Genomic DNA, 22547 nt, shown 5'->3' with positions numbered 1-22547 from the left:
TTTGTCATATCGTCAAGAGTATCGTTATCGCAAACAGAACATGAAATATCGTGATATTATTTTAGGGCCGTATCGCCCACCACTATACTGCAGTAAGTCACAAACCCATATTTAAGCCAGTTAAGCCAAATAATAATAATAAATAAATAATAATAATAAAAATAATAAAAAATCCGATGATGTACCCTGAAACCACCAGAATCTTGCAAAATAAAGTGATACGCGTTTTTGGTTATACCTCCCAGCACTACTAAAGCTCAGAGCTCAAAACTCTCAGAGCTAACTCTCCCAGTTCTCTGCACTGCAGTCTTTTACTCACATGGCAGGTAGACAGCCTGGAAGCTGCCCACGTAGTTGGGCCCCAGTTCATAGATGGCCGCCACGCTGGTAGCGGGCAGCACCTCCTCCAGAAAATGTGTGGGTCCCAAACGCCAAACCAGTGAGGAGAGCTGGCGCTGGGCCGGGGGCGTCCCGATGTAGCTGTACACCGTGCTGACAACCGGTGGGTTAGCAGCACCTGAACCACCCGGAGCACTGTGCACGTAGTGGAGCTGCACAGAACGAGAGAAACAGAAAGAGAGTAAGTAAGGGACATCTTATTCGGGGAAAGGTGGAAGGAAGTGGTTTGCACTGTCAGTGCGGTCTCTAATCACTAGTTTGCTGTGGCGTCCGCTGTCGCTTCATCTAGCATCAGACGGAAGCTGTGGTGGAATCAAAGGTAGACCACAAAGGAGCCCTTGATGAAAGCTCTGCACGATTGTTTGTGTGCAAAAGTGTGTGTGTGTGTGTGTGTGTGTGTGGAGCCAGATGGTGTGTTATATGATGGCTGCATTGTCTGACAGGCCTGTCTGATGTTTCTACAGAGAGGCATGTCTACCACGTGTTCTTCAGAGCCAGGTTCTTCTCTAAGATGCTGCCAGGTGACCTCCTTACAAACTAAGTTTCAACTAAATGAGTTGGGATTCTGATCTCACATATACAGCTTTGGAAAAATAAATAAGAGACCACTTAAAAATTATGGGTTTCTTTGCTTTTACCAAATTGAAAACCTCTGGAATATAATCAAGAGGAAGATGGATGCTTGGAACTGCTTGAATTGTTGCACCAGGTGTTATCCAAAAGCAGTGTGTAAGACTGGTGGAGGAGAACATGCAAAGATGCATGAAAACTGTGATTAAAAACCAGGGTTATTCCACTGAATATTGTTTTCTGAACTCCTAAAAAACTTTATGAATACAAACTTGTTTTCTTTGCATTATTTGAGGTCTGAAAGATGTGCATCTTTTTTGTTATTTCAGTTATTTTTCATTTTTTGCAAATAAATGCTCCAAATTATGATATTTGCATTTGGACTTTGGGAGAAATGTTGTCCGTAGTTTATAGAATAAAACAACAATGTTTATTTTACTCAAACATAAACCTATAAATTACAAAATCAGAGAAATTGATTCAGAAACTAAAGTGGTCTCTTATTTTTATTTTTTTCCAGAGCTGTATTTCTTAAAAACTTGAGCACAAATGGGCGAGACTACACACTGAAGAGTGGGGTATATGTATTGAGGGGGGTATTGAGATACTGAGTCCAACACATTTTTAAAAAATAATTTTTAATCATGATTTAATCAAACAGGGCAATACCTGGGTCTTGTTTGGATTGGACACATATTTCAGGCTCTATTCAGGGTGTAAAATTTCCCAAAAGGTGTTGAAAACAGTATTTTAGGGCATATATAACTCAAAAGAACACAAAGTTCTGTATATCCTGCTACATTTCAAGTCCCCCAAGATTTATGCAACTGTTTTTCACTAAAACTTCTCCAGCTTAAAATAATTTATGGTCCTTCCTTCATTAAATTCATGAAGTGACAGATTTAAAGTGTCCACATCACAGTGCTGCCCTCACCTTGACTGTGCTGACCAGCTGGCCGTCTATGTAGAGTGTGGCCATGCTGTTCTTCAACATCCCTTTGCTCATGACCAACACCAGGTGGTGCCACTGTCCCTCGGTGATGAGGTCAGCGCAGCGGAAGCGGGCGCAGCAGGGCAGGATCTCGTAGAAGGAAGATTCCTCGCTGAAGTCATCCGCTGTGGAGGGAGCCAGACAGGAAGTGACAGCACGCTCACAAGCCACAGACAAAGGGAAATTCATGAAGTGAGAACTGCGATGAACAATCTCAGATGCGAAACCTTTCAGTCGTCCAAAATAACCTTGTGTTCTGGACACGTCTAAAAAAAGTCGAATCCGATGACAAACGGCTGTTAACTTTCTGTGGAGATTTGTAATGCAATTACAAAACTTGCAACCTTGGCGAATCTAAAATGAGCAAACTTGAAACTCAAATGTGACGCAAAGCTAAAAATGAGCACTTTTCTTTTTTCTCAGAGATGAAAAACAAAGACAGGGTTCTAGCACCATTTTTAAGTCAAATTTAATGCTTTTTAAGACCTTTTTAGGACCTTGATAAATATAATTTAAGACCCCAAAGTTGTCATTTCTTTGGGAGAAAAATATTTATTGTATTGGAAAACTCTGCTAATCTCAGTTCTATTCCCGGTAGCTTAGGTAACTCGCCGGAAAGGTTTGCTAGGTCGCCACTAATGTTAGCTAGCTCTCCGCTAACCTTAGTTTTCTCCTTGGTAATGTAGCTAGCTTGCCGCTAACATTAGCTCTCTCCTCGATAAGGTAGCTAGCTTGCCGCTAACATTAGCTAGCTCTACGCTAACCTTAGTTCTCTCCTCGGTAACGTAGCTAGCTTGCCACTAACGTTAGCTAGCTCTCCGCTAACCTTAGCACTCTCCTCTGTAATGTAGCTAGCTTGCCGCTAACATTAGCTAACTCTCTGCTAACCTTAGCTCTCTCCTCGATAATGTAGCTAGCTTTACGCTAACATTAGCTAACTCTCTGATAACCTTAGTTCTCTCCTCGGTAATGTACCTAGCCCTGCTGTTAACGTATGTTAGCTAGCTCTCCGCTGACGTTAGTTTCCCACCAGCATTAAAGGCAGCGTCTAAAAATGTTAACATTAGCTAGCTCTCTGCTAACCTTACTTCTCTCCTCGGTAACGTAGCTAGCTTGCCACTAACGTTAGCTAGCTCTCCGCTAACCTTAGCACTCTCCTTGGTAATGTAGCTAGCTTGCCGCTAACATTAGCTAACTCTCTGCTAACCTTAGCTCTCTCCTCGATAATGTAGCTAGCTTTACGCTAACATTAGCTAACTCTCTGATAACCTTAGTTCTCTCCTCGGTAATGTACCTAGCCCTGCTGTTAACGTATGTTAGCTAGCTCTCCGCTGACGTTAGTTTCCCACCAGCATTAAAGGCACCGTCTAAAAATGTTAACATTAGCTAGCTCTCTGCTAACCTTACTTCTCTCCTCGGTAATGTAGCTAGCTTGCCGCTTACCTCTCTCCCCCATAATGTAGCTAGCTTTACGCTAACGTTAGCTAACTCTCCGCTAACCTTAGCTCTCTCCTCGATAACGTAGCTAGCTTTACGCTAACGTTAGCTAACTCTCCGCTAAACTTAGCGCTCTCCTTCGATAATGTAGCTAGCTTGCCGCTAACGCTAGCCAGCTCTCCAATAACCGTAGTTCTCTCCTCGGTAATGTAGCTAGCCTGCTGTTAACGTATGTTAGCTAGCTCTCGGCTGACGTTATTTTTCTCCCCAGATTAGATGTTCACGGTGGGTCACTGTGTTTTCCCACCGGCATTAAATGCACCGTCTAAAAAAAATTATACCTACAGCAAATTTACAGTTAATTTAAGACAGTTTAAGACCTAATTACCAGGATTTTAATTTGAGACATTTTAAGACTTTTTAAGGACACATAGGAACCCTAAAAGAAACACAATCCTGGCATGCTACAACACTGAAGTGCTTAACTCCTAATTGCCGGTTGGAGTTGGAGGACAGAATGGAGAAAATTTAAGTAAGGTACTAAAAACACCTAGTACTGTAAGAAAATGGAAAAATTTATGAACACATTTCTACTAATCAGCTAACTATCAGCCAATATTATGTTTTTTTATGTGGAAAAGCACTAAAACATACAAAGCACTGGGCCTCCAGGACCAGGGTTAAGAAACACTGACCTAAAACTAGTGGTATTAAGGTGCCCACACAATGAATGTGCTGCGTTTTTCAATATTACAATAAATTAAAACCAAAATTAAACCACAACAATCATTAACACAACCTGTGACTTGCATGACTTCTATGAAATGTAAGAATTTCTGTATTTTAAAATAATTTATTTCACTGGAAGGAGGCTGGCTGAGCTCTGTACATCACCAAGTCTATGTACTGCAACAAGAAAGTACTATAGGCTAGATGGATGAAGAGAGGCTAATCTATGAGCTAAACTTATTAAATATTAAATAATCTAGTCTCCAAAAAAATATTTTATCATGTTACAACCACAAACCTAAACATATTTAATTGAGATTTCAAGTGACGGATCAACACAAAGTAGCGCATAATTCTGTGAGCTGTGGTTTTTCATGACCGTACGAATCCTGTGAATATTTTTGCAAGCTACTGCAAACAAATCATCCAAACACGCTGCAGCTCTTTCAGTGTGCGGCTGCCTTTAGCCTACTGAGCAGTATGACTGATCACCACGTGGTGAAATGGCGGAGGCTAAACAGAAGTGAAAGTGCTGCGAGTGCGCTGATGTTCTTTACCATAGCTCTGCAGCAGCTCCTCCTTAGTGGACACCACGAGCGAGCGATCTTTAGCTGAGAGGACGATCGCCAGGCAGACATAGTGCTGCTCGGACGCAGTGGCCCTCCGGACCACCGTTAACAGCCTCACCGGGTGGCTGTGAGGAGCAGTGCTGAAGCGCTCCACACAGAACCAAGAGGAGTAACTCAGGCCAGACGGAGGAGGAAACAGACGTTCACCTGCAGAGAAAAAAAAAAAAAGAAAAGGCGTCAAAAATACTTATAATTTATTATAAACGTATAATGCTAAACTTTATAGCTAAGGATATCAAAACAAGTGGAATACTATGGGCAATTCCACCGAATAGGTGCCATGTGCTTGTTGTAAGCCTTCCAAGTTAAACTTGAAGCAATTTTTTTAATCTATCTATTTAGCCATCTTTTTTATAACTGTGAATCTAAAAACACATATATTTCACTATTCAAAATATGTACTGGTCAATCTCAGACAGCTTTACAAGGTTTTACAAGGTTTCTAAGCTGAAGATGGTTCTGTTTTTCTTAGTCCTGTTACCAAAACTGTTCGTTATAATAGATTTATTTATATTTTTAAGGTAAGGTTTTATTTAAACCCAAGCCCAGGTTTTTGTCTTTACCTGCACTCTATTTTATAGCTATTTGCAGTATGTGTGTGTTGTTGTTTTGTGCAAAAATAAAAATACTTTAATACTTTAAAGAAATGGGTGACTGCATGTTCAAATAATATATGATATGATATTTATGACCAAAAATCACTATATATATATATATATATATATATATATATACATATATATATATATATATATATATATATACATATATATATATATATGCATATACATAGTATTTTTCTAAAAGGTGCAAAGCCATTTTTATCTTTTCAAGAAGACCCAAACCTGAAATTGATTTATCATGCAATTTAATTTAACACATGGATAAACGATGAACCAAACAAAAATAAAAAAAAATAAAAAAAAATAATAATAATATAGGTTAACATAATATATAGGTTAACATGACTAATATTCATAATAATAAAACAAAAAAACTATGGGACAACGTTCATTCCTATTATTGGAAATCACTCCTGTTACTGGAACTCATTCCTTTCACTAGAACTCAGAAACTCTGAAAATAACAGGGATTAATTTTTAGTATAGAATTAGCAAAAACATGGAAAATAGCTTGATGCTAATGCTAATAGCATGAGGACACTGAGCACATTCTAGTGATTTACCCAAACAAATTGAATAAAAACAAAAAACAAATAAGATTGAATAATTAATTTAGGTGTTTAACAGGACAGAGTGTCAAGATTGTCCTCCTTATTTACAATAAGATCAAATATATAGAAAAACAAATGAGGGAACCTAATTTTAACTTTTATTTTGCTTTAAAATAAAGACATTTTTACACTAATAACAGTCTTTGCAATGTCATATGTTACTTCACAACATGTGTAATGCCCTGCTAAGTCCAGTTCAGTCACGAGCCTAGGTAAAATATTACTTGATGGACAAGAAAAAAAAAAAACTTTGCTTCTGGTCCTTTTGACTGCACTGAAAACTCAATGAAGGCAGTATGAGACACTTGCTCTGGTAGAAGGAGCTGGTCTACCAACTAAACAGGTGAGTCTGGTTCTGTGTTTGGTCTCTATTTTGCAGACTCTGATTGCAAAATTTTTACTTTATGTTCTATAGACTGGATAGGAATGATTTAAAATATCGTCCATGCTTTTCAATGTGAACAAAAGAGCGAACATTAAAATAGAAACTGATCAAATGTTTCAGATCTAACTGATAATCTATTAAATAGTACCAAAGCTATTAATCAGCATCTCAAAGCCCTCATGAGATCACTGTTCACGGTTGCTGATGTCACAAAGACAATACCGGACGTCTGCTCAGGTCTTCCGCAGACAGACGGCAGCGATCTGAATGAAAACCTTGCAGTGAACGGCAACGATGATGTCATGCACAAAAATGGGTCAGAGGACATGGTGCAGGAGTCTATCTATAAATACTGAAAACTCCATTTACATTCAGGAGAGGCGGGAGAGAGGGCGAGGAAGGGGGGAGGAAAGGAAGAGAAAGCGTGGGAGAGCTTGCGTTAGAGAGAGCAAGCAAGAGTGTGAGGAAAAAAAGGATAAAATTATGTGCGAGAGAAAAAGAGAGAAACAGAAAGGAAGAAAGAGAAAAGAGAGAGTGTGAGAGGAAGCAAGAGAGAAAGAGTGAGAGAAAGAATGAAATGGGGGAAAAAAAGAGCGAGAAGATGAAGGGAGCAACAGAGACACAGACAGAAAGCACAGAGGGAGAAAGAGAGCGAGCGCGAAAGGTACAGAGCAGTATACTGTAGGCAGCATCTCATTAATACTACATAGCACTGCCACTCAGGGCTGCTGTGCCAGGAGCTGCTTAAAGCCTGTAGTGCCTGAAGACACACACACACACAGCTTCTCTTTATCCATCCTTTCAGATCAAATCCTGCATTTACGGTTCATGTCCCAAAAATCAGTCAATCACTTGCTCCCTTACTCTTGACCCTTAAAACTCAAAATTCTCCATTCCATTAGCATTAGCATAATCGCTAACCATGCTACCTTTTTTTGCCATTCAGAGGGGAGTATTTCGTAGTGTAGCCTGCAGCTAACCCTGGCTAGCACTGTTAGTGCAGTATTAGCATTACCCGCTAACCGTGCTAGCTCTTTTGCCATTCAGAGGTATTATCTGCCTGTAGCCTGCTCTTAACCCTGCTAACCCGTGCTAGCTCTTTGCCGTTCATTGGTAAGTATTCTCGGCCTGTAGCCTGCTGCTAACCAGGCTAGCACTGCTAGAGTAGCATTAGCATTGCCCGCTAACCTCGATAAACGCTAGCTCTTTTGTCGTTCAGAGGGGAGTATACTGGACGGTGGCCTGTTCCTTACCCTGGCTAGCACTGCTGAAGAGCATTAGCATTACCCACTAACCATACTAGCTGTTTCACCATTCAGAGGTGAGTATTATCTGCCTGTAGCCTGCTGCTAACAACGGCTAGCACTGCTGGAGCAGCATTAGCATTAGCTGCTAACCTCGCTAAGCGCTAGCTCTTTCGCCATTCTGAGGAAAAGTATATCAGACTGTAGGCCTGCAGCTAACCCTGGCTAGCACTGCTGAAGTAGCATTAGCGTTACCCGCTAACCTCTCTAAGTGCTAGCCCTTTCGCCATTCAGAGGGGAGAATGTTTGGCCTGTAGCCTACTGTTAACCCAGGCTAGCACTGCTAGAGCAGCATTAGCATTACCCGCTAACCACGCTAGCTGTTTTGCAGAGAAGCATTTTTTTGTTTGTTTTTTTTCATTATCCTTCATTATAGTTCAAACAACCTCACGGGCCAGATGTTTTCATAGATCCATCATTTTAAATGGTTGATTTATGTCTTATTACCAGATTTAAAAATAAAACTGCACTGAAAAAATATCATTTGTAAAAAGCAATATACAAATTAATTTAATTTGATTTAACATCAAATTAATTGTTAAACCCTTTAATATCAGTAGTCAGTTTTGGTGTCTTCATACATAAAAAAAAAAAAAAAAAAAACGGTTATTAAGCCTGAGCTGTGTTCTTCACCTTTATCAGTAACTACTCAAGGATGAGATGAAAATAGAAGAGCTTTTGTGTGCTGAGTCAGGTCTTGTGTTTCACTTGCTGTCTGTGTGTGTGTGTGTGTGTGTGTGTGTGTGTTTGCTGAATGTGAAAGAGAGGCAAAGGACACTGACCAGTTCCCATTCCACTGACCACAGCCCCGTCACTCACTCCAGATGTGTTGGCGTTGTTGGACGATGCATTGTGAGGAGCCAGACTGGGCAAAAACAAGCATCTGGTAGGTGAAGGACAAACAACGAGAGAGAGAGAAAGAGAGAGAGAGAGAGAGGGAAGAGAGAGAGAGAGAAAGAAAGAGAGAGGGAAGAAAGAAAGAAGGGGGTGTTAAGTGAACTCACTTGGTACAGTCTAACATTCATTTTTGCACATTTTGTTCCTGCAAGACAAATCCTAGTAAATTCTTCACATATTTCAAATGGTTCCAGTGGCTTATTGCACAGGACGCCCAGCTGCACATTTGTGGGTGTAATAACTTACATAACATCATAAAAACGACAGAGAGCACAGAGAAGATATTAAAGAACATTTTTTGGGTGTTTTTCAATCTAATCTGCATCTGCAGCATAAGGACCATTAGCATGGACATTCATTTTTCTATGCCTAGAAAAAGACTGGAAACGTCTGAAAGAGTCACAGTGGCTTCTATTATAAGCCTATTTTAATGAAACAGTTAAACAGTTTTTGTTCATTTATGAACAGCAAGAAAATGAGTTGGATTTGTTGGTCTTTGTTAATCTACCATTTGCTGCTGACGCAGTAGGTTTATTAGTGCATCTCAAAAAAATCAGGAAAAGTTACTTTACTTCAGTAATTTAGTTCAAAATGTAAAACTCATTGTATAGATATATTACACACAGACTGATCTATTTTAAGCTTTTTGTTTTTTTTCTTTTATTGTTGATGATCATGACAAATCAGCGTTTTAGAAAATTAAAGTGTTTTATAAGACTAATTGGTACTTTTGGCAGTGTGCCAAGTCCTGCTGGAAAATGAAATCCGCATCTCCATAAAAGTTGTCAGCAGAGGGAAGCATGAAGTGCTGTAAGATTTTGTGGGAAAACAAAACTACACTGACTTTAGACTTGATAAAACACAGTGGATCAACACCAGCAGATGACATGTCTCTCCAAACCATCACTGACCAAATTTCATTTGGAAATTAAGGAACCAGAGTGGTGTCTACTGTTGGTGTTGGTCCACTGTGTTATATCAAATCCAAAATTAGTGCAGTGGTTTCTCTGTAGATTGGCAATAAAACGTTATATAAAAAAAATCATACTACAAACCTAGTCTAAAGTCTAAAATATAACTTTTAGAACCAACATTTATTATAGATAAAACCAGTCTACAAAACATGCATCATGTGTGCTCCACTGGTTTCATTATAGTAGGACTGCAAACTAATGATTATTTTAGTAGTTGACTAATCTGACTATTCTTTTCTTTTTCATTAATCGATTAGTCAACGACTATATCTGCCACGCCCTTCCTCTCTGCTTGCTGTGGGCAGGGCTCCTGTTTCTAGCTTTCACTATTGGTTCAAAACGATAGAAAGTAGCTGAAGATGGGATTTAAATGCTCTTCAAATCCTTTGAATGTGGAAGGTGCTGATATATAAGAAAATGTAGAACGTCTGTTGTGATTGGGCACTTTTGGAGACCCTAGTAATTTGTGTAGTGCTATTAATTGATGATTAGGTGATAATTGACTAATCGCTGCAGCCGTATATTATACCCCCTGATAATAGCCACTCAAGAAGCAAGGTGATAACAGATTAACTAGCTGCTCTATATTAATTTTAAGTTGTGTAGTACAAAGATCATTGTGCAAATTAACTCTTTCTTTGCCACCTTTGCTACTTAGAAATCTACTGAAAACAGAAATATATAATTTTCATAGTTCAGCAACTAAATATTAATTCTGATTTATAATGTTTGGGAGGATAATGAATAATAAGATTAATGCCTTTACTATTCTCTGCCTGTCTTCACATTTTACATGAATAGCTTTTTTCATTAATGAAAGCATAAGCAGTTGAATTCTTAATTCTTCTGTCACTCCATTTCTTTGTTTTTATGTCCATATGAAACTGACCCATCGTTTTTGTTTCTGCTCATCTTAACTGTGTGTGTTCTGTCAGTCTGTCCAGCACTGTTCATTTCAATACATGAAAAGCGTTATGTAAATAAAGGCGTGATTTTCATTTACAGCTGTCAGAGTCGTCTCCACAGAGTCCAATTTACTTCAACAGCAGACGCTTCAGTTACTGCTGTGTTGTGCTGACAGATGTGTCCTCACAATCTTTATCCCAAAAAAAAAAAAGAAAGAAAAGACTAGACACATTACTCTACAACCCGTTTGTGTTCAAGGGTGTGTATCTGTGTGTTCGGGGTACACATATGATAATGATGCCCCCCCCCCCCTCCTCACCCAGAGAGCCTTCCACTAGCCCTCAGAAGCTTCAGCCCAGCTGTGACTCCATTAAGCTGCTCCGCCTGGCCCAATGAGGAAGGAGTTAATATGAATATTTTATACAGGCAGATGGGGAGCTGTGTATGTATGTGTGTGTGTGCTTGTCAGAGGAGGAAATGTGGGACAGCACAGCCAGTGCTACACCTTTAAATATGAACATCATGCTATTCTGCTAAGCAGCAGCTTAAAGATGTCAGACCTTGGAGTGAAAAACATCAGTAACTTAGAATAAGGCATTTGGTTTATATATTTATGTGCTTGAGAGAACATGACTGGTAACTCTAATAATACATATATATATATATATATATATATATATATATATATATATATATATATATATATTTATGTATTATTAGAGTTACCAGTCATGTTCCAAGTGAGTTATGGAAGGGTTTTGGGGCCAAAATTGATATAACTCTTCAATCATTTTATCAATTTTGGCCCCAAAACCCTTCCATAACTCACTTGTTTCACAGAGCCTAGAAGTGTAAAATATTAGTGGCTTGGGGCACAATTTAGTGATATAAACATGGTCTCTGCTGGGAAATTCAGAAGGTAGATTTTCTTTTATCTATTCTGAAATATGGATTAAAAATGGATTCTCTCTGCCTCCTTTACACATAGTTCACAAAGAGGAATTTTATCTGGGTTCAAAGTAAAAAGATACAATGAAAGGTCTCACTTCATGTTTTTTTCCCCCCCATTTATGTTACGGTGGTCTCTAGTATGAATGAGACCACGGTGTTCCTGTTCCAGGCTGTTTTAGTTTGGTGGAGGAGTGGACACGGAAAAACGACAGGATTTCGGCTCTTGAATACATTTTATATAGACATAATTATCATGATGTCTTGCCTCTGATTGGCTAACAGCACTGTGACGCTCCCTTATGGCTCTGCGGTGGGCAGTCAAGGTGTGTGAATCTAAAATTACGGGTTGACATGAGTTTGGGGGCTTTTCCTGATTTACTCGTTTTTTTTTCTGTCTATTTACTTTTATTAGCTAATGCAGGCAATAATGCAGGGTTTAGAAGAACAGTTTAATATTCAGTATGCATACACAAAGAGTACCTGCTATATTTAAAAAAAGAACTTAAAAAGTACTAAATGCTTTCTAGCAAAATAAGACCTTTAAACAAACATATATGAATATGTTATGATCTTTCACTTATTCATTTATTTTACATTTAAAAATCCATTACTAAAAACAGGGTTCCTACACATTACTACACACTTTTTTTCCAGACTATAATTTCCAGACTTATCTGTAAAAAAATAATCATATATATATATATATATATATATATATATATATATATATATATATATATATATATATATATATATATATATATATATATATTTAGCCATTTATAAATTTCTCAAAAATCATCACATCAAGGCATTTCGTATATTCTGCTCACGAACAGCGCAGACATCACCTGACATCACCCAGATGTGTGGGTGGGACCTAAAGTGGGTTGGAGGAGGGGGCTGGGCATTTCACTGGTCAATGAATCTGCCTAAAGAGAATGTATATATTTTTTTCTGGACGTGTATTGTGTGCACACACAAACATTCTCACAGTTTGCTTCTAAGTGCTTTGAAAAAACATATTGATCCTTTTTTATTAATTTTATGTAAATTAAAAATATATAAAAACTGTAACCACATATTCTGGAAACATAAATATTGTTCTATACAATAGTTTCCATTTTCCATCCTTTTACAGACCTGTGCATTTATAAAATCAAATTACATACTTTTGCATATTTTCCATAGTTGTGCAGGAACCCTGTAAAAATGTCAGTCTTAAGAAGGAAAATAGTGATCAATTATGATTAATCCCAGCTAATTGTGCAATTGGTTAGTTATTTTTAATCGATCAACACCCTTATTTCTAAATGTCTATTATATTCTTTCTACTATACTGTGGCTATTTTTAAAAGAGCCTAAACTGAACAGCATAATAAAGAAATCCAAAGTGTACTGGTCGCCCAAGGTAATGCACCAAAAAAGTAGTTTGAACTGATTAAAATTGTATGTGCATGTAATGATGAAATGTGATTACAGTTAGAGAGAAATCATCTTAATATTGGGGAAAACTGTATAATTGAAAGAAGGCCTCTGGATAAAAGACACAAAATAACATACAATCAGGCATGGAAGGAGACACATGGATTCCATATGGCATCATGCAGCACACCTGCCTAGAGATGTTGCTCTTTAGCCTGTAGATCCTGTTCCCTCGAAGATTGCCTAAATTTGTGTACCAATTGGTCACACAAACGCTTGATTGGCGATAAATCTGGCAACCAAGTAGGTCAAGGAAGTCTTGCAATCTGGCGTAGACATTCCTGGGAAACACTGTGTTGGTAAGCATCTTGCTGATGCCATAAGAGACAACACATGTGGCCACAGGTTGTCCTGCACATATGACTGGGTTGTTACTGTCCCTTATTTTACTACAAGGTGTGACTGACAGTTGTATGCACTACATAATTCTCCAAGCATTACATAATTCCGGTCTAAAGCACTGCCATTATGATTAGGAGATTGCTGGTTCGAATCCCGGTCATGCAGCTTGCCATCAGCTACCAGAGCCCTGAGAGAGCACATTGGCTTGCCACCTCTGGGTGGGTAGATGGCGCTCTGTCCTCTCATCACTCCAAAGGGTGATGTCGATCAGCACAGGGCATCTGTGAGCTGATGTATCTGAACCAAGTCACTGCGCTTTCCTCCGAGTGCGTTGTGATGCTACTCAGCAATTCTGCAACAGCAGCGGCTCAAACTTAAAAAATAAAAAAAGAGGCGGTGGATGACCACATGTATCGGAGGAGGCATGTTTTAGTCTTCACCCTCCTTGTGTTGCGGCATTAACCTGTTCGATAGAGCTAAACAAATTAATTAATTGACTCATTGGTGGAAGAAATCATTAGAAAACATTAAAACTAGATTTTTTTTGTTTTTATATTTTAAAAGTAACAATAGTCACGCAATGAGGAAAAAAAAGAAATCCTCTATAGAAGAAAAAGATGCATCAAGATGCACTGATAATAGTTTTATATTAGTAGCCCAACACTCAAGTAAGGCTCTTTAGAATCAGGAACAGTGTTGGTTTTTCCACATAGTTGAATCTAATTCATCACTTGTGCTCAAATCTCTGCTTGTTTTGATGTAGCACGTCAGTTTAGTGAATCAGGCACAGAGAAACACAGCAAGGATTCACACTTCAAAAGAGGAATGCACCTTCTTTTCAGTCACACCAGATAAACAGGAGTTTCGACACGAGCACTGGCAGCACAGCCCAAACTGCTTTTCACCATCAGTGCTGAATACAAAATGTCATCCAAGTGTTTTTTTTATATAGTCTTTAAAATATAGAGGTTGCAGAAGCATAAAGCTCAAATTACGCATTAATACTAAAAAACAATAACGAGTGGGATGGCATTCCTTGTGCTTTTATAATTCATGAAATGTATCAAATATAAAAGACACACAGCTAGAGTTATTTTGAGACGAGTGCGCAGGGTTTCTGACTCATTGTAAATGAAATCGGGTGGGATGGTAGTGTTCATGCGTTGTGCTTTTAACTCTGACATGCTGAGAGTCTTCGGTAGGCTTACATGTAGGGCAAGGCACCCCTCAGAGTGCCAGAGCCTCATGTTGGAAAAAAGTAAACACCTGGAAATCTTGACGGTGTCAAGATTTTAACACCTCTCTTTTAACACCATCTGTGCTCGAAATTTGATTCAAAGAGTTTTCAAAGAGAGCAGAAAACAAGTAAACAAGTCCTCAGTAATGTTTAGATTTAGAAGTAGTTTTTGGTTGTTTTGCACTGGAAATACAAAATTACATTAGTGTACCATCATTCAGCCCTGCACAAACATTGCGCTAATATTAAAGTTTTCCTCAGTTGACTAAAAGAGAAAATTATTATTTGTATTACATAAATACACTTACTGACAAAAAAGTAAGACACTCCATATTTGCTGTAAAACTCAGCATGTGGTTATGTCTACAGTCCTATCCGGACGGGATTAGTTTCTCAGACGGTCCTAGGGTAATTTTCTCTTTTATGAGGGGTCCACAGTGATTTTATTCCCATCAGAAACGACTATTAACGCACTTTTCTCAGACGTCCTCTGAAAATTACAGGCTGAATTACCTCCTGTTTTTCGCTGACCTCCGTGGTCATAAGGTAATTTTTGTCCCATCTCTGAGTTTTGTCACCTTACATTTAATAACCGCACCGTAATTATACTATATTTGCTTCTGCTTCAGTCACCTGATTTTGGACTGACTGGTACCCTGAACCCTCGTCTCAGACTTAGCATCTTCTAAGCCCCACCCACCTGTGACAACTGTTCCATAATGCAGAAGCAAACAAGAGATACCAGAAGCAAAAGTCTTTAGCAGCAAAACCCACAAAAATCCACAGAAAATACGAAAATAAAAAGCAAAATAAAAATAATCAAAATACCTGAAAATAATAATTATGTAACCAAGTATATTTAAAAACAAATATTTTTTCTCTTTTGAATTGCCATCATACATTTTTTCCTTTTGATTCTTAAAATTTTGATTGTGGATTTTATTTATTTATTTATTATTATTTTTTTTTGCAAAACTTTTGCCACAAAATTCACTCCATAGAGACGGAATGAGAGAGAGAAAGAGAGAGGAAAATAAGGCGAGTGAGTTCAGCTCAGGAAACTCATGAAGCATTCAGTCCAGCTGCCGTTAATTAAAGCTTTACGTTAAAGAGTAAAACCAGCTTAAAAACTTATTAAAATGTATTTTTTCCTTTCCTTTTTCATTTAATTGGCTGATATGGTCTGGACATCTCATGATCATGTTTAAACTAATCTCTATTTTTATTTACAAATAATGTAATAATTGCTTTAAAATATGTTTGTTTGGAAAAATTAAAAAATGTTATATAACGTGACTGTCGCAACAAACCTCAAAATTAAGAAATTAATTGCTGCATTGCACTCCTTTACACTAACGACTTCACTACTACATCATACCCCTGATTGTTTCATTCTAAGTAGTTACCAATGTTGACAAGTACAAAAAACACACTCTTGGAACAAAAAAGGGTATCTATGCATCTCTAGTCTTCAGTAACAGTTTTAGTAGTCTTTGGCAGTCAAGCACAAACAGGGAAAGCTTGTATGTCTGCTTTGGCAAACCTATGAGTGTACAGGATCTACAGGGCCAGATGCAACATCTGTGGGCAACCAAACTCCTCCCCATGAAGTTTAATCAGTTAAAACAGTTGTTTTCTCATCAGCCTGAGCTGCTGGATGTGTTTAGCAGTAACAGATAACTTACCCAAATCCCTCCAGAGACGAGTCGAACTCCACGAAGGCGGGCGTGACCGCGGAGCCGTGCAGGCGGATGTCGTGCGGAGTTGTCATAGAGACCAGGCACTTGACGCGGGTCAGGGGTACCGTGCTGCCTTCGGCCGAGCGCACCAAACTGCGGCTGATCCGGTACTGGCTGTTGTCTTCATTTACGGCAAACACACTGTCCGGCCCAAAGCCCTCCATAGACGTGGTCATGCTGTCTGTAATGAGGAAACGACACTGTATGACTGGGCAGCTACTTAACGTTGGGATTACAGTTAAACAACTTATTGTGCATAATGGGAATTGTATTAGTTATACAATATTCAAAGACCAGAGCTGAGTGAATAAACAGGACCAATTGACTATCGTAGTTGTATCATCATGGAATGAGAAGGATGCACATATCTTTGCATATCATTCATTCCTTTGACAAAAAAGTCAGTTAAAGAAAAAAAATTTAAAATTGTGCTTTTAATTGTTTTTGCAAAAGTGCAACTACTGTATAATGTATAAATCACTGGTAGAGGCTAATTAAAGCCAACTGTACACAATGCTAATATTTATTTTACTTACTTTTGCAATCATAAGCATTTCTGAGATACTTTTTTTTTTTTACCTTAAACCAATTTCACTTTAAATTAAGTTAAAAATGATTTTGGTCAGTTTAATTCATAATACATAATGAAAATGTCTTTTTTGATCCAGACAAATCTGATACGTTTTCAGGACGATGAAGGTACTTTTGGGAAGTACTACTGTATTCACACTTAGCCCAGTCTTACTTGCAGAAACAAGTCCCCCACATCTACTCAACCTTATCTTTATACCAGCAAAACCAGGGAAGAGCAGTTTCTCAGAACCTGACTAAAGGGTATTTAAATCTACTGACCCGCCACCATCTGCAGGTTTGTTATTGGTACCGGTAAAGCTCACTGGCTGATAACAGTAAGTGCAGCAGCTGAAAGCTACAGTCATGCTCATGTCTGAATCACTTGAATGCCATTCTGAACCAGTGAATCCTGGTAAAGGATTAACTTGTGAGAACTCGTCCTGCATTTTGCGGTTTTACAAGCATGGTAATTTTTTGCACTACTTAGCACCTAATACTATCTGCAATCTTTTAAGTGAGATGTCAAATGTTTAGTGTTTTTCTACTGTGAGATAAGATGTACAGCGGTTGGACAATGAAACTCAAACACCTGGTTTTAGACCACAATAATTTATTGTCCCGACGGACAGTTCTGGTGGAAACAGGAGAGTTGAGGTTCAAGTTTAATTCTGCTGTGATTTGGGCAGCCGTGGTTTTATGTTTTTTGGATAAAATCAGGGTTAGCACCCGAACATCCCTTTCAGACAGCTTCCTCTTGTGTCCACAGTTAATCCTGTTGGATGTGGTTCCCTCTTCTTGGTGGTATGCTGACATTACCCTGGATACCGTGGCTCTTGATACATCACAAACACTTGCTGTCCTGGTCACAGATGCGTCAGCAAGACGTGCACCAACAATTTGTCCTCTTTTGAACTCTGGTATGTCACCCAAAATGTTGTGTGCATTGCAATATTTAGAGCAAAACTTTGCTCTTACCCTGCTAATTGAACCTTCACACTCTGCTCTTACTGGTGCAATGTGCAATTAATGAAGATTGGCCCCCAGGCTGCTCCAATTTAGCCATGAAACTTCCCACACTAAAATGACAGGTGTTTCAGTTTCATTGTCCAACCCCTGTACATAAGCTGTAAGATAAACAACAGACTAAAAACAAATATGTTACTGCTAGGTTAGTGAACTTTTGCACTCTTGATGACGATGTGTTTCCACCATTAAAATGTTAAAGATATTCTTATTTTTACATTGTTTTAATTGGCTTGTTATAAAATCCTTATAGATCATTGCCCTGACAGCAGCATTACGCATTGCTCTGTTTTCTTTTGAGTTTAAAGGATAAAGAGCTCACAACCTGAGGAAAAAAAGTTCAGAAATGGAATGCATGGGTCAAAACCACAGTTGGCCTTGTGCTAAAGCTTGCAAATCAAATGCTCAGAAAGCAGAACAGTTTCTGAGTTTCTTCCCTGGTGAAACTCTTTCACACATTCTGTTTCAGTATGACAGGCTAGTCTCGGCTAGGGAAGGATTTGAGTTTTAAAAAGTAAGATAAATCAGATTGAAGGTATTCCCCCAAAGAAAGGATAACTTTGATTTCTGGCAATGTAATTATAAGACTGTCCAGATTGCTCAATTAAAGAGAACCCTTTCAGTGTGCAATCATAAAACCTCTGCATTCACCGCTGGTTTCACTGGGATTGCTTAAGCAAGATGAAACCCTACAGAAAGGTTATTTCCACAGTAATTACTGCAGCAGAGAGCTCATCTCCAGCAAAGCCCATTCAATTTATCTGCTGGCTGTGGCTATGACCCGAAAGACTGTAGAGTGTAAAGTGGGCTCTGGTTGATGCTGCAAGTAAGCGCTGGCCTTTCAGAGAATGTTTTTTTTGCTGTTTTTCCCAGAAAACTGCACTAAAAACAACAAAATAAGGAACCCAGTGAGAGCTGTTTACACGCTACTGAAAAAAGGCAGATTACAGGTCAAACAGAGAGGAAATAACAAAACTAAGTCTTTTCTACTTACTTCTTGCCTCCGCCTCGTAACTCAAAGAGCTTGGCTTGTGGACCCGATACTGTTTCAGCAGCTTTTTGTCCCAGGCACCGCAGTTCAGAGGATTCCCCAGCCGCAGAAACTCCCTGTGGAATAAAATATAGATCATTAACTAACTGGATAAAACAAGGGAAGAAAAAACACTTAACTGTGTTACCTTTTATATTTAAGCACAAGTGGGAAAATTAAAACTCAAGAGCACTAGCACTCCAAATCCATCATATCCTGTTTTTTTTTTTAGCTGTAGCAGAATACATTCAATATGCCGCAGGCACTCTTAAGCTGAAGTAGCTGTAATAACTCATCTGATTTTATATCCCATAAAATAACGTTAACAAAAAACATATATCTGAAAACAAGGTTCTGACCAGAATATTAATGTGGCTTCAGAAAGAAAATGACAACTTCAGACACTGAAAAAATTAAACTGGGCTGATATTTTTTCATAAGTTGTAGGATATTATTCCTTTATACTAAAAGCAACATCCATCTAATAATCCAAACTGCTGAGTCAAGGCTGCTTGATACCAACTTTAATAGGCTGTAACTCAAATGACCTGTAAGCTGTAAATTTTCATTACCTTATTGAGTCAAACATTGGAAAGGGTTTTTTACTTTTTTTTATAAATATTTTATATTTTTTTACTTTTTATTATTATTTTTTTTTTTGTCATTTTCAGTCATACATTTTTGACCACTAATGCTGACATGGACTCACTAGTTTGTACACAAGCGTCAGACGAAAACCGTATTTTATGGACTATAAGGTGCTCCATTTTATAAGGTGCATTGTCAGTAAATGTCTTTTTTTTATACATATGGCACACCGGATTATAGGAAGAATTTTAGGAACAAGGATGTCACCATGTTTCCCTTCTGATTAAGAAGGCCTTGCGGGGGGAGGGGGAAACAAAACTTTCTAAAATTCTTTTTAAAAAAATAAAATTTTATTTCAAAGTCAAACGAGTGCTGGATGTTAATCTCAACAATTTCTCTCCTGAAAACTGTTCATTTGCGTGAGTAAAGCGCTTCAGTTTATTTACAGTAAACTTAGATTTCCAATATTTTACTGGTTAGCAGTAAAAGTAGCAGTAGTGCTAGCCACGTTTAGCAGCGCTTAGTGCTAGTAAACGCTGCTCGACAGAGATACACTGAGGAACCCTGAGTGTTCCGGTAAATCCAGGCAATATGAGCTAGAAGTTTGTCCTACGTAGCTTGTTTTAACACGGTAAACACGCAGACTACAGTCAGATATTCTCACCTCTGAATGGTGAAAGAGCAGGCGCTTAGCGTGGTTATCGGCTAATGCTAATACTGCTCCAGCCTCTGTGCTGGAGAAACTTCACTGAAACTCCTGTATAACGCTGAAACTCAGCAGAGTGGCTTTACTGCTCCTTACAACCTGACTGGTAAAATTCATAAATAAGGTGCACCGATGATTTTTGGGAAAATTAAGGAATTTTATATGTGCCTTATAGTGTGAAAAATACAGTAAAATAAATTGACTAATTTGAACATAATAGAGAAAAATGTGGTACACTGAGCTGCAGAGACAGCACTCCTTATTATTCTTTCTTTCTCAGCATTCTTTTCTTATCAGTTCATTATTTTTTTTTCTTCTCAAGAGTGACAACACCAAACTCTAAAATACAGCCAAACATCTGATTTCCAGCACCCAAGATGCCACAGATAAGCAGAATTACTGTCATTTGCTAGCAGGGTGAGTCTGCATCCTCCATTACAGCTGACCAGCCATGCGGGAAATTGGAAAAGTTAATCTACCAGCGTACTGCTTACAGACGACCCACGGAGAACTGTGAATAATATTGAGACCTGTCAAATTTGATCATTTTCTTTTTATATGAAGCGCTGACATTTTATTGCCACGCTTCTGTCTGGATAATCAGGCAATCATGCAGACAGTGGGAGGATTCTGTTTACAAGCTACATCAAATACAGACAAGATCTAATGCTTTTGGGATGCGAGGTGGCAGAATAGATGTTTATCAACCTGTCTCATCTGGTCTTGGATAAAACAAATCAAATCACTCATTCTGGAGGTGAGTTTAGAATGTACTGTATTTTTCACTCTATAAATCACACCTAAAATGTTTAATTTTCCCAAAAATCATCAGTGCGCCTTATAATCTGGTGGACCTGTATGAATTCTACCAGTCAGGTTGTAAGGAGCAGTAAAGCCATTTCGGTAAATTACAGAGTTTAAGGGAGTTAGCATTGCTAACCTCAGCTGGCTAGCGCTGCTAAGCGCCGCTGGGTAGCTCAGCTAACCAGGGCTGGCTATGCTGGTAACCAGAGCTGAGTAGTGCTGCTAACCAGAGTTGGCTAACACTGCTAATCAGGGCTAAGTAGTACTGCTAACCAGGGCTGGCTATGCTGCTAACCAGAGCTGAGTAGTGCTGCTAACCAGAGCTGGCTAGCACTGCTAATCAGGGCTAAGTAGTACTGCTAACCAGGGCTGGCGATGCTGCTAACCGCAGGTGGGTAGCGCAGTTAACCGTGGCTGGCTAGCGCTGCTAACTGGGGCTGCCTATGCTGCTGACTGGAGCCAATATCGCTGCTAACCAGAGCTGAAAAGCGCGGCTAACCGTGGCTAATTAGCGCTGCTAATCAGTGCTGAGTAGCGCTGCTTACCGGAGCTGCCTAGTAATGCTAACTGAGGCTAGCTAGTGCTGCAAATTGAGGCTGGCAAGCACTGCTAATAAATGCTGGCTAGCGCTGCTAATTGGGGCTGGCTAGCACTGCTAATCGGGGTTGGCTATGCTGCTAACCACGGCTAGCGCTCACCCTTGGACAAAATACTGAAATTCTAAGCTTACTGTAAATAAACAGTAGTGCTTTCAGGAGAGACATCTCTGTAGATTAACATCCAATGCTTGTTTGACTTTTTAATTACAGTTTACTTAGCCACTTCCCACAGCTTCCCTTTAAAAGGGAAACATGGCAACCCTCTTGCTTACTTCGATCTAGGCATCCTTACTAGAATGTATTATAATCCAGTGCTCCTTATGTATGAAAATAGACCAGAAGATAGACGTTACCTGCGCCTTATAATAGGGCAAAAAAATACTGCAAAAAATACAGAAGTGATAGAGAATGTGGTCAATCAAACAGATCAGCTTATAAAGTGTAAAAAAAACCTAAACAATAAAAGGCACAGTCAGCGAAAGAAGAAGTTGTGCACTGTAAGTGTATGAATGAGTGGTGACAAATGAACTCAAATATCTGTCCACTATTAAAACTGGGAAACTAGGGGCTCTTATAGAGGTCACTTTCTGTTTTTTTACGAGAGGCCATAAAATCAGCTGTCAGCTGACCAGCAGCATCTTAATTAAAACCATACCAAAATACTCCACTCATATGACCTGATTTGTCCTTCGCTAACTGAACACACAGTACCAGTTCAGGCACTCAATACAAAAAAGGGTATTTTATAATTTAGTATAACAATAAAAATGCCAAGTATTATTATTAATAGTAAAACATATAAGAGCTGGGTAATATGACTTCAAATCACTATCACGATAAATCCTGATGATCCAAACACATGATCATGATTATGATAAATGATTTAGTATTTAATTAAAAAAAGGAACATATCACAATTCTTTGGTACAAGTTATTGAGTTGCTCAATTGGCTCAGTGTTTGAGTTCTATTCCATGTTGCTTTTATGTTGCAGACATGTAGGCATGTAACTTTCA

At 38.7% G+C, this 22547-nt stretch overlaps 1 protein-coding gene across 5 annotated transcripts in view; it reads right to left on the bottom strand.

The window, feature by feature from the left end:
- wdfy3 (WD repeat and FYVE domain containing 3) overlaps positions 1 to 22547 on the bottom strand; it is a 181097-nt gene that overhangs the window by 86227 nt on the left and 72323 nt on the right. For all 5 annotated transcript variants that reach the window (XM_022664815.2, XM_022664812.2, XM_022664816.2 and 2 more), the window contains 6 exons: positions 18800 to 18912; positions 16156 to 16390; positions 8461 to 8561; positions 4684 to 4902; positions 1904 to 2085; positions 320 to 551 (listed from right to left, as the gene is read on the bottom strand). In XM_022664815.2, the coding sequence (XP_022520536.2) occupies positions 320 to 551; positions 1904 to 2085; positions 4684 to 4902; positions 8461 to 8561; positions 16156 to 16390; positions 18800 to 18912 (1082 nt within the window). The remainder of the gene's footprint in view (positions 1 to 319; positions 552 to 1903; positions 2086 to 4683; positions 4903 to 8460; positions 8562 to 16155; positions 16391 to 18799; positions 18913 to 22547) is intronic.

This window comes from Astyanax mexicanus, chromosome 22 (genome assembly GCF_023375975.1).
Source record: "Astyanax mexicanus isolate ESR-SI-001 chromosome 22, AstMex3_surface, whole genome shotgun sequence".
Taxonomy (NCBI): Eukaryota; Metazoa; Chordata; class Actinopteri; order Characiformes; family Acestrorhamphidae; genus Astyanax; species Astyanax mexicanus.
Note: the sequence above shows the minus strand (reverse complement) of the source record. Positions and strands in the feature narration are given on the sequence as shown.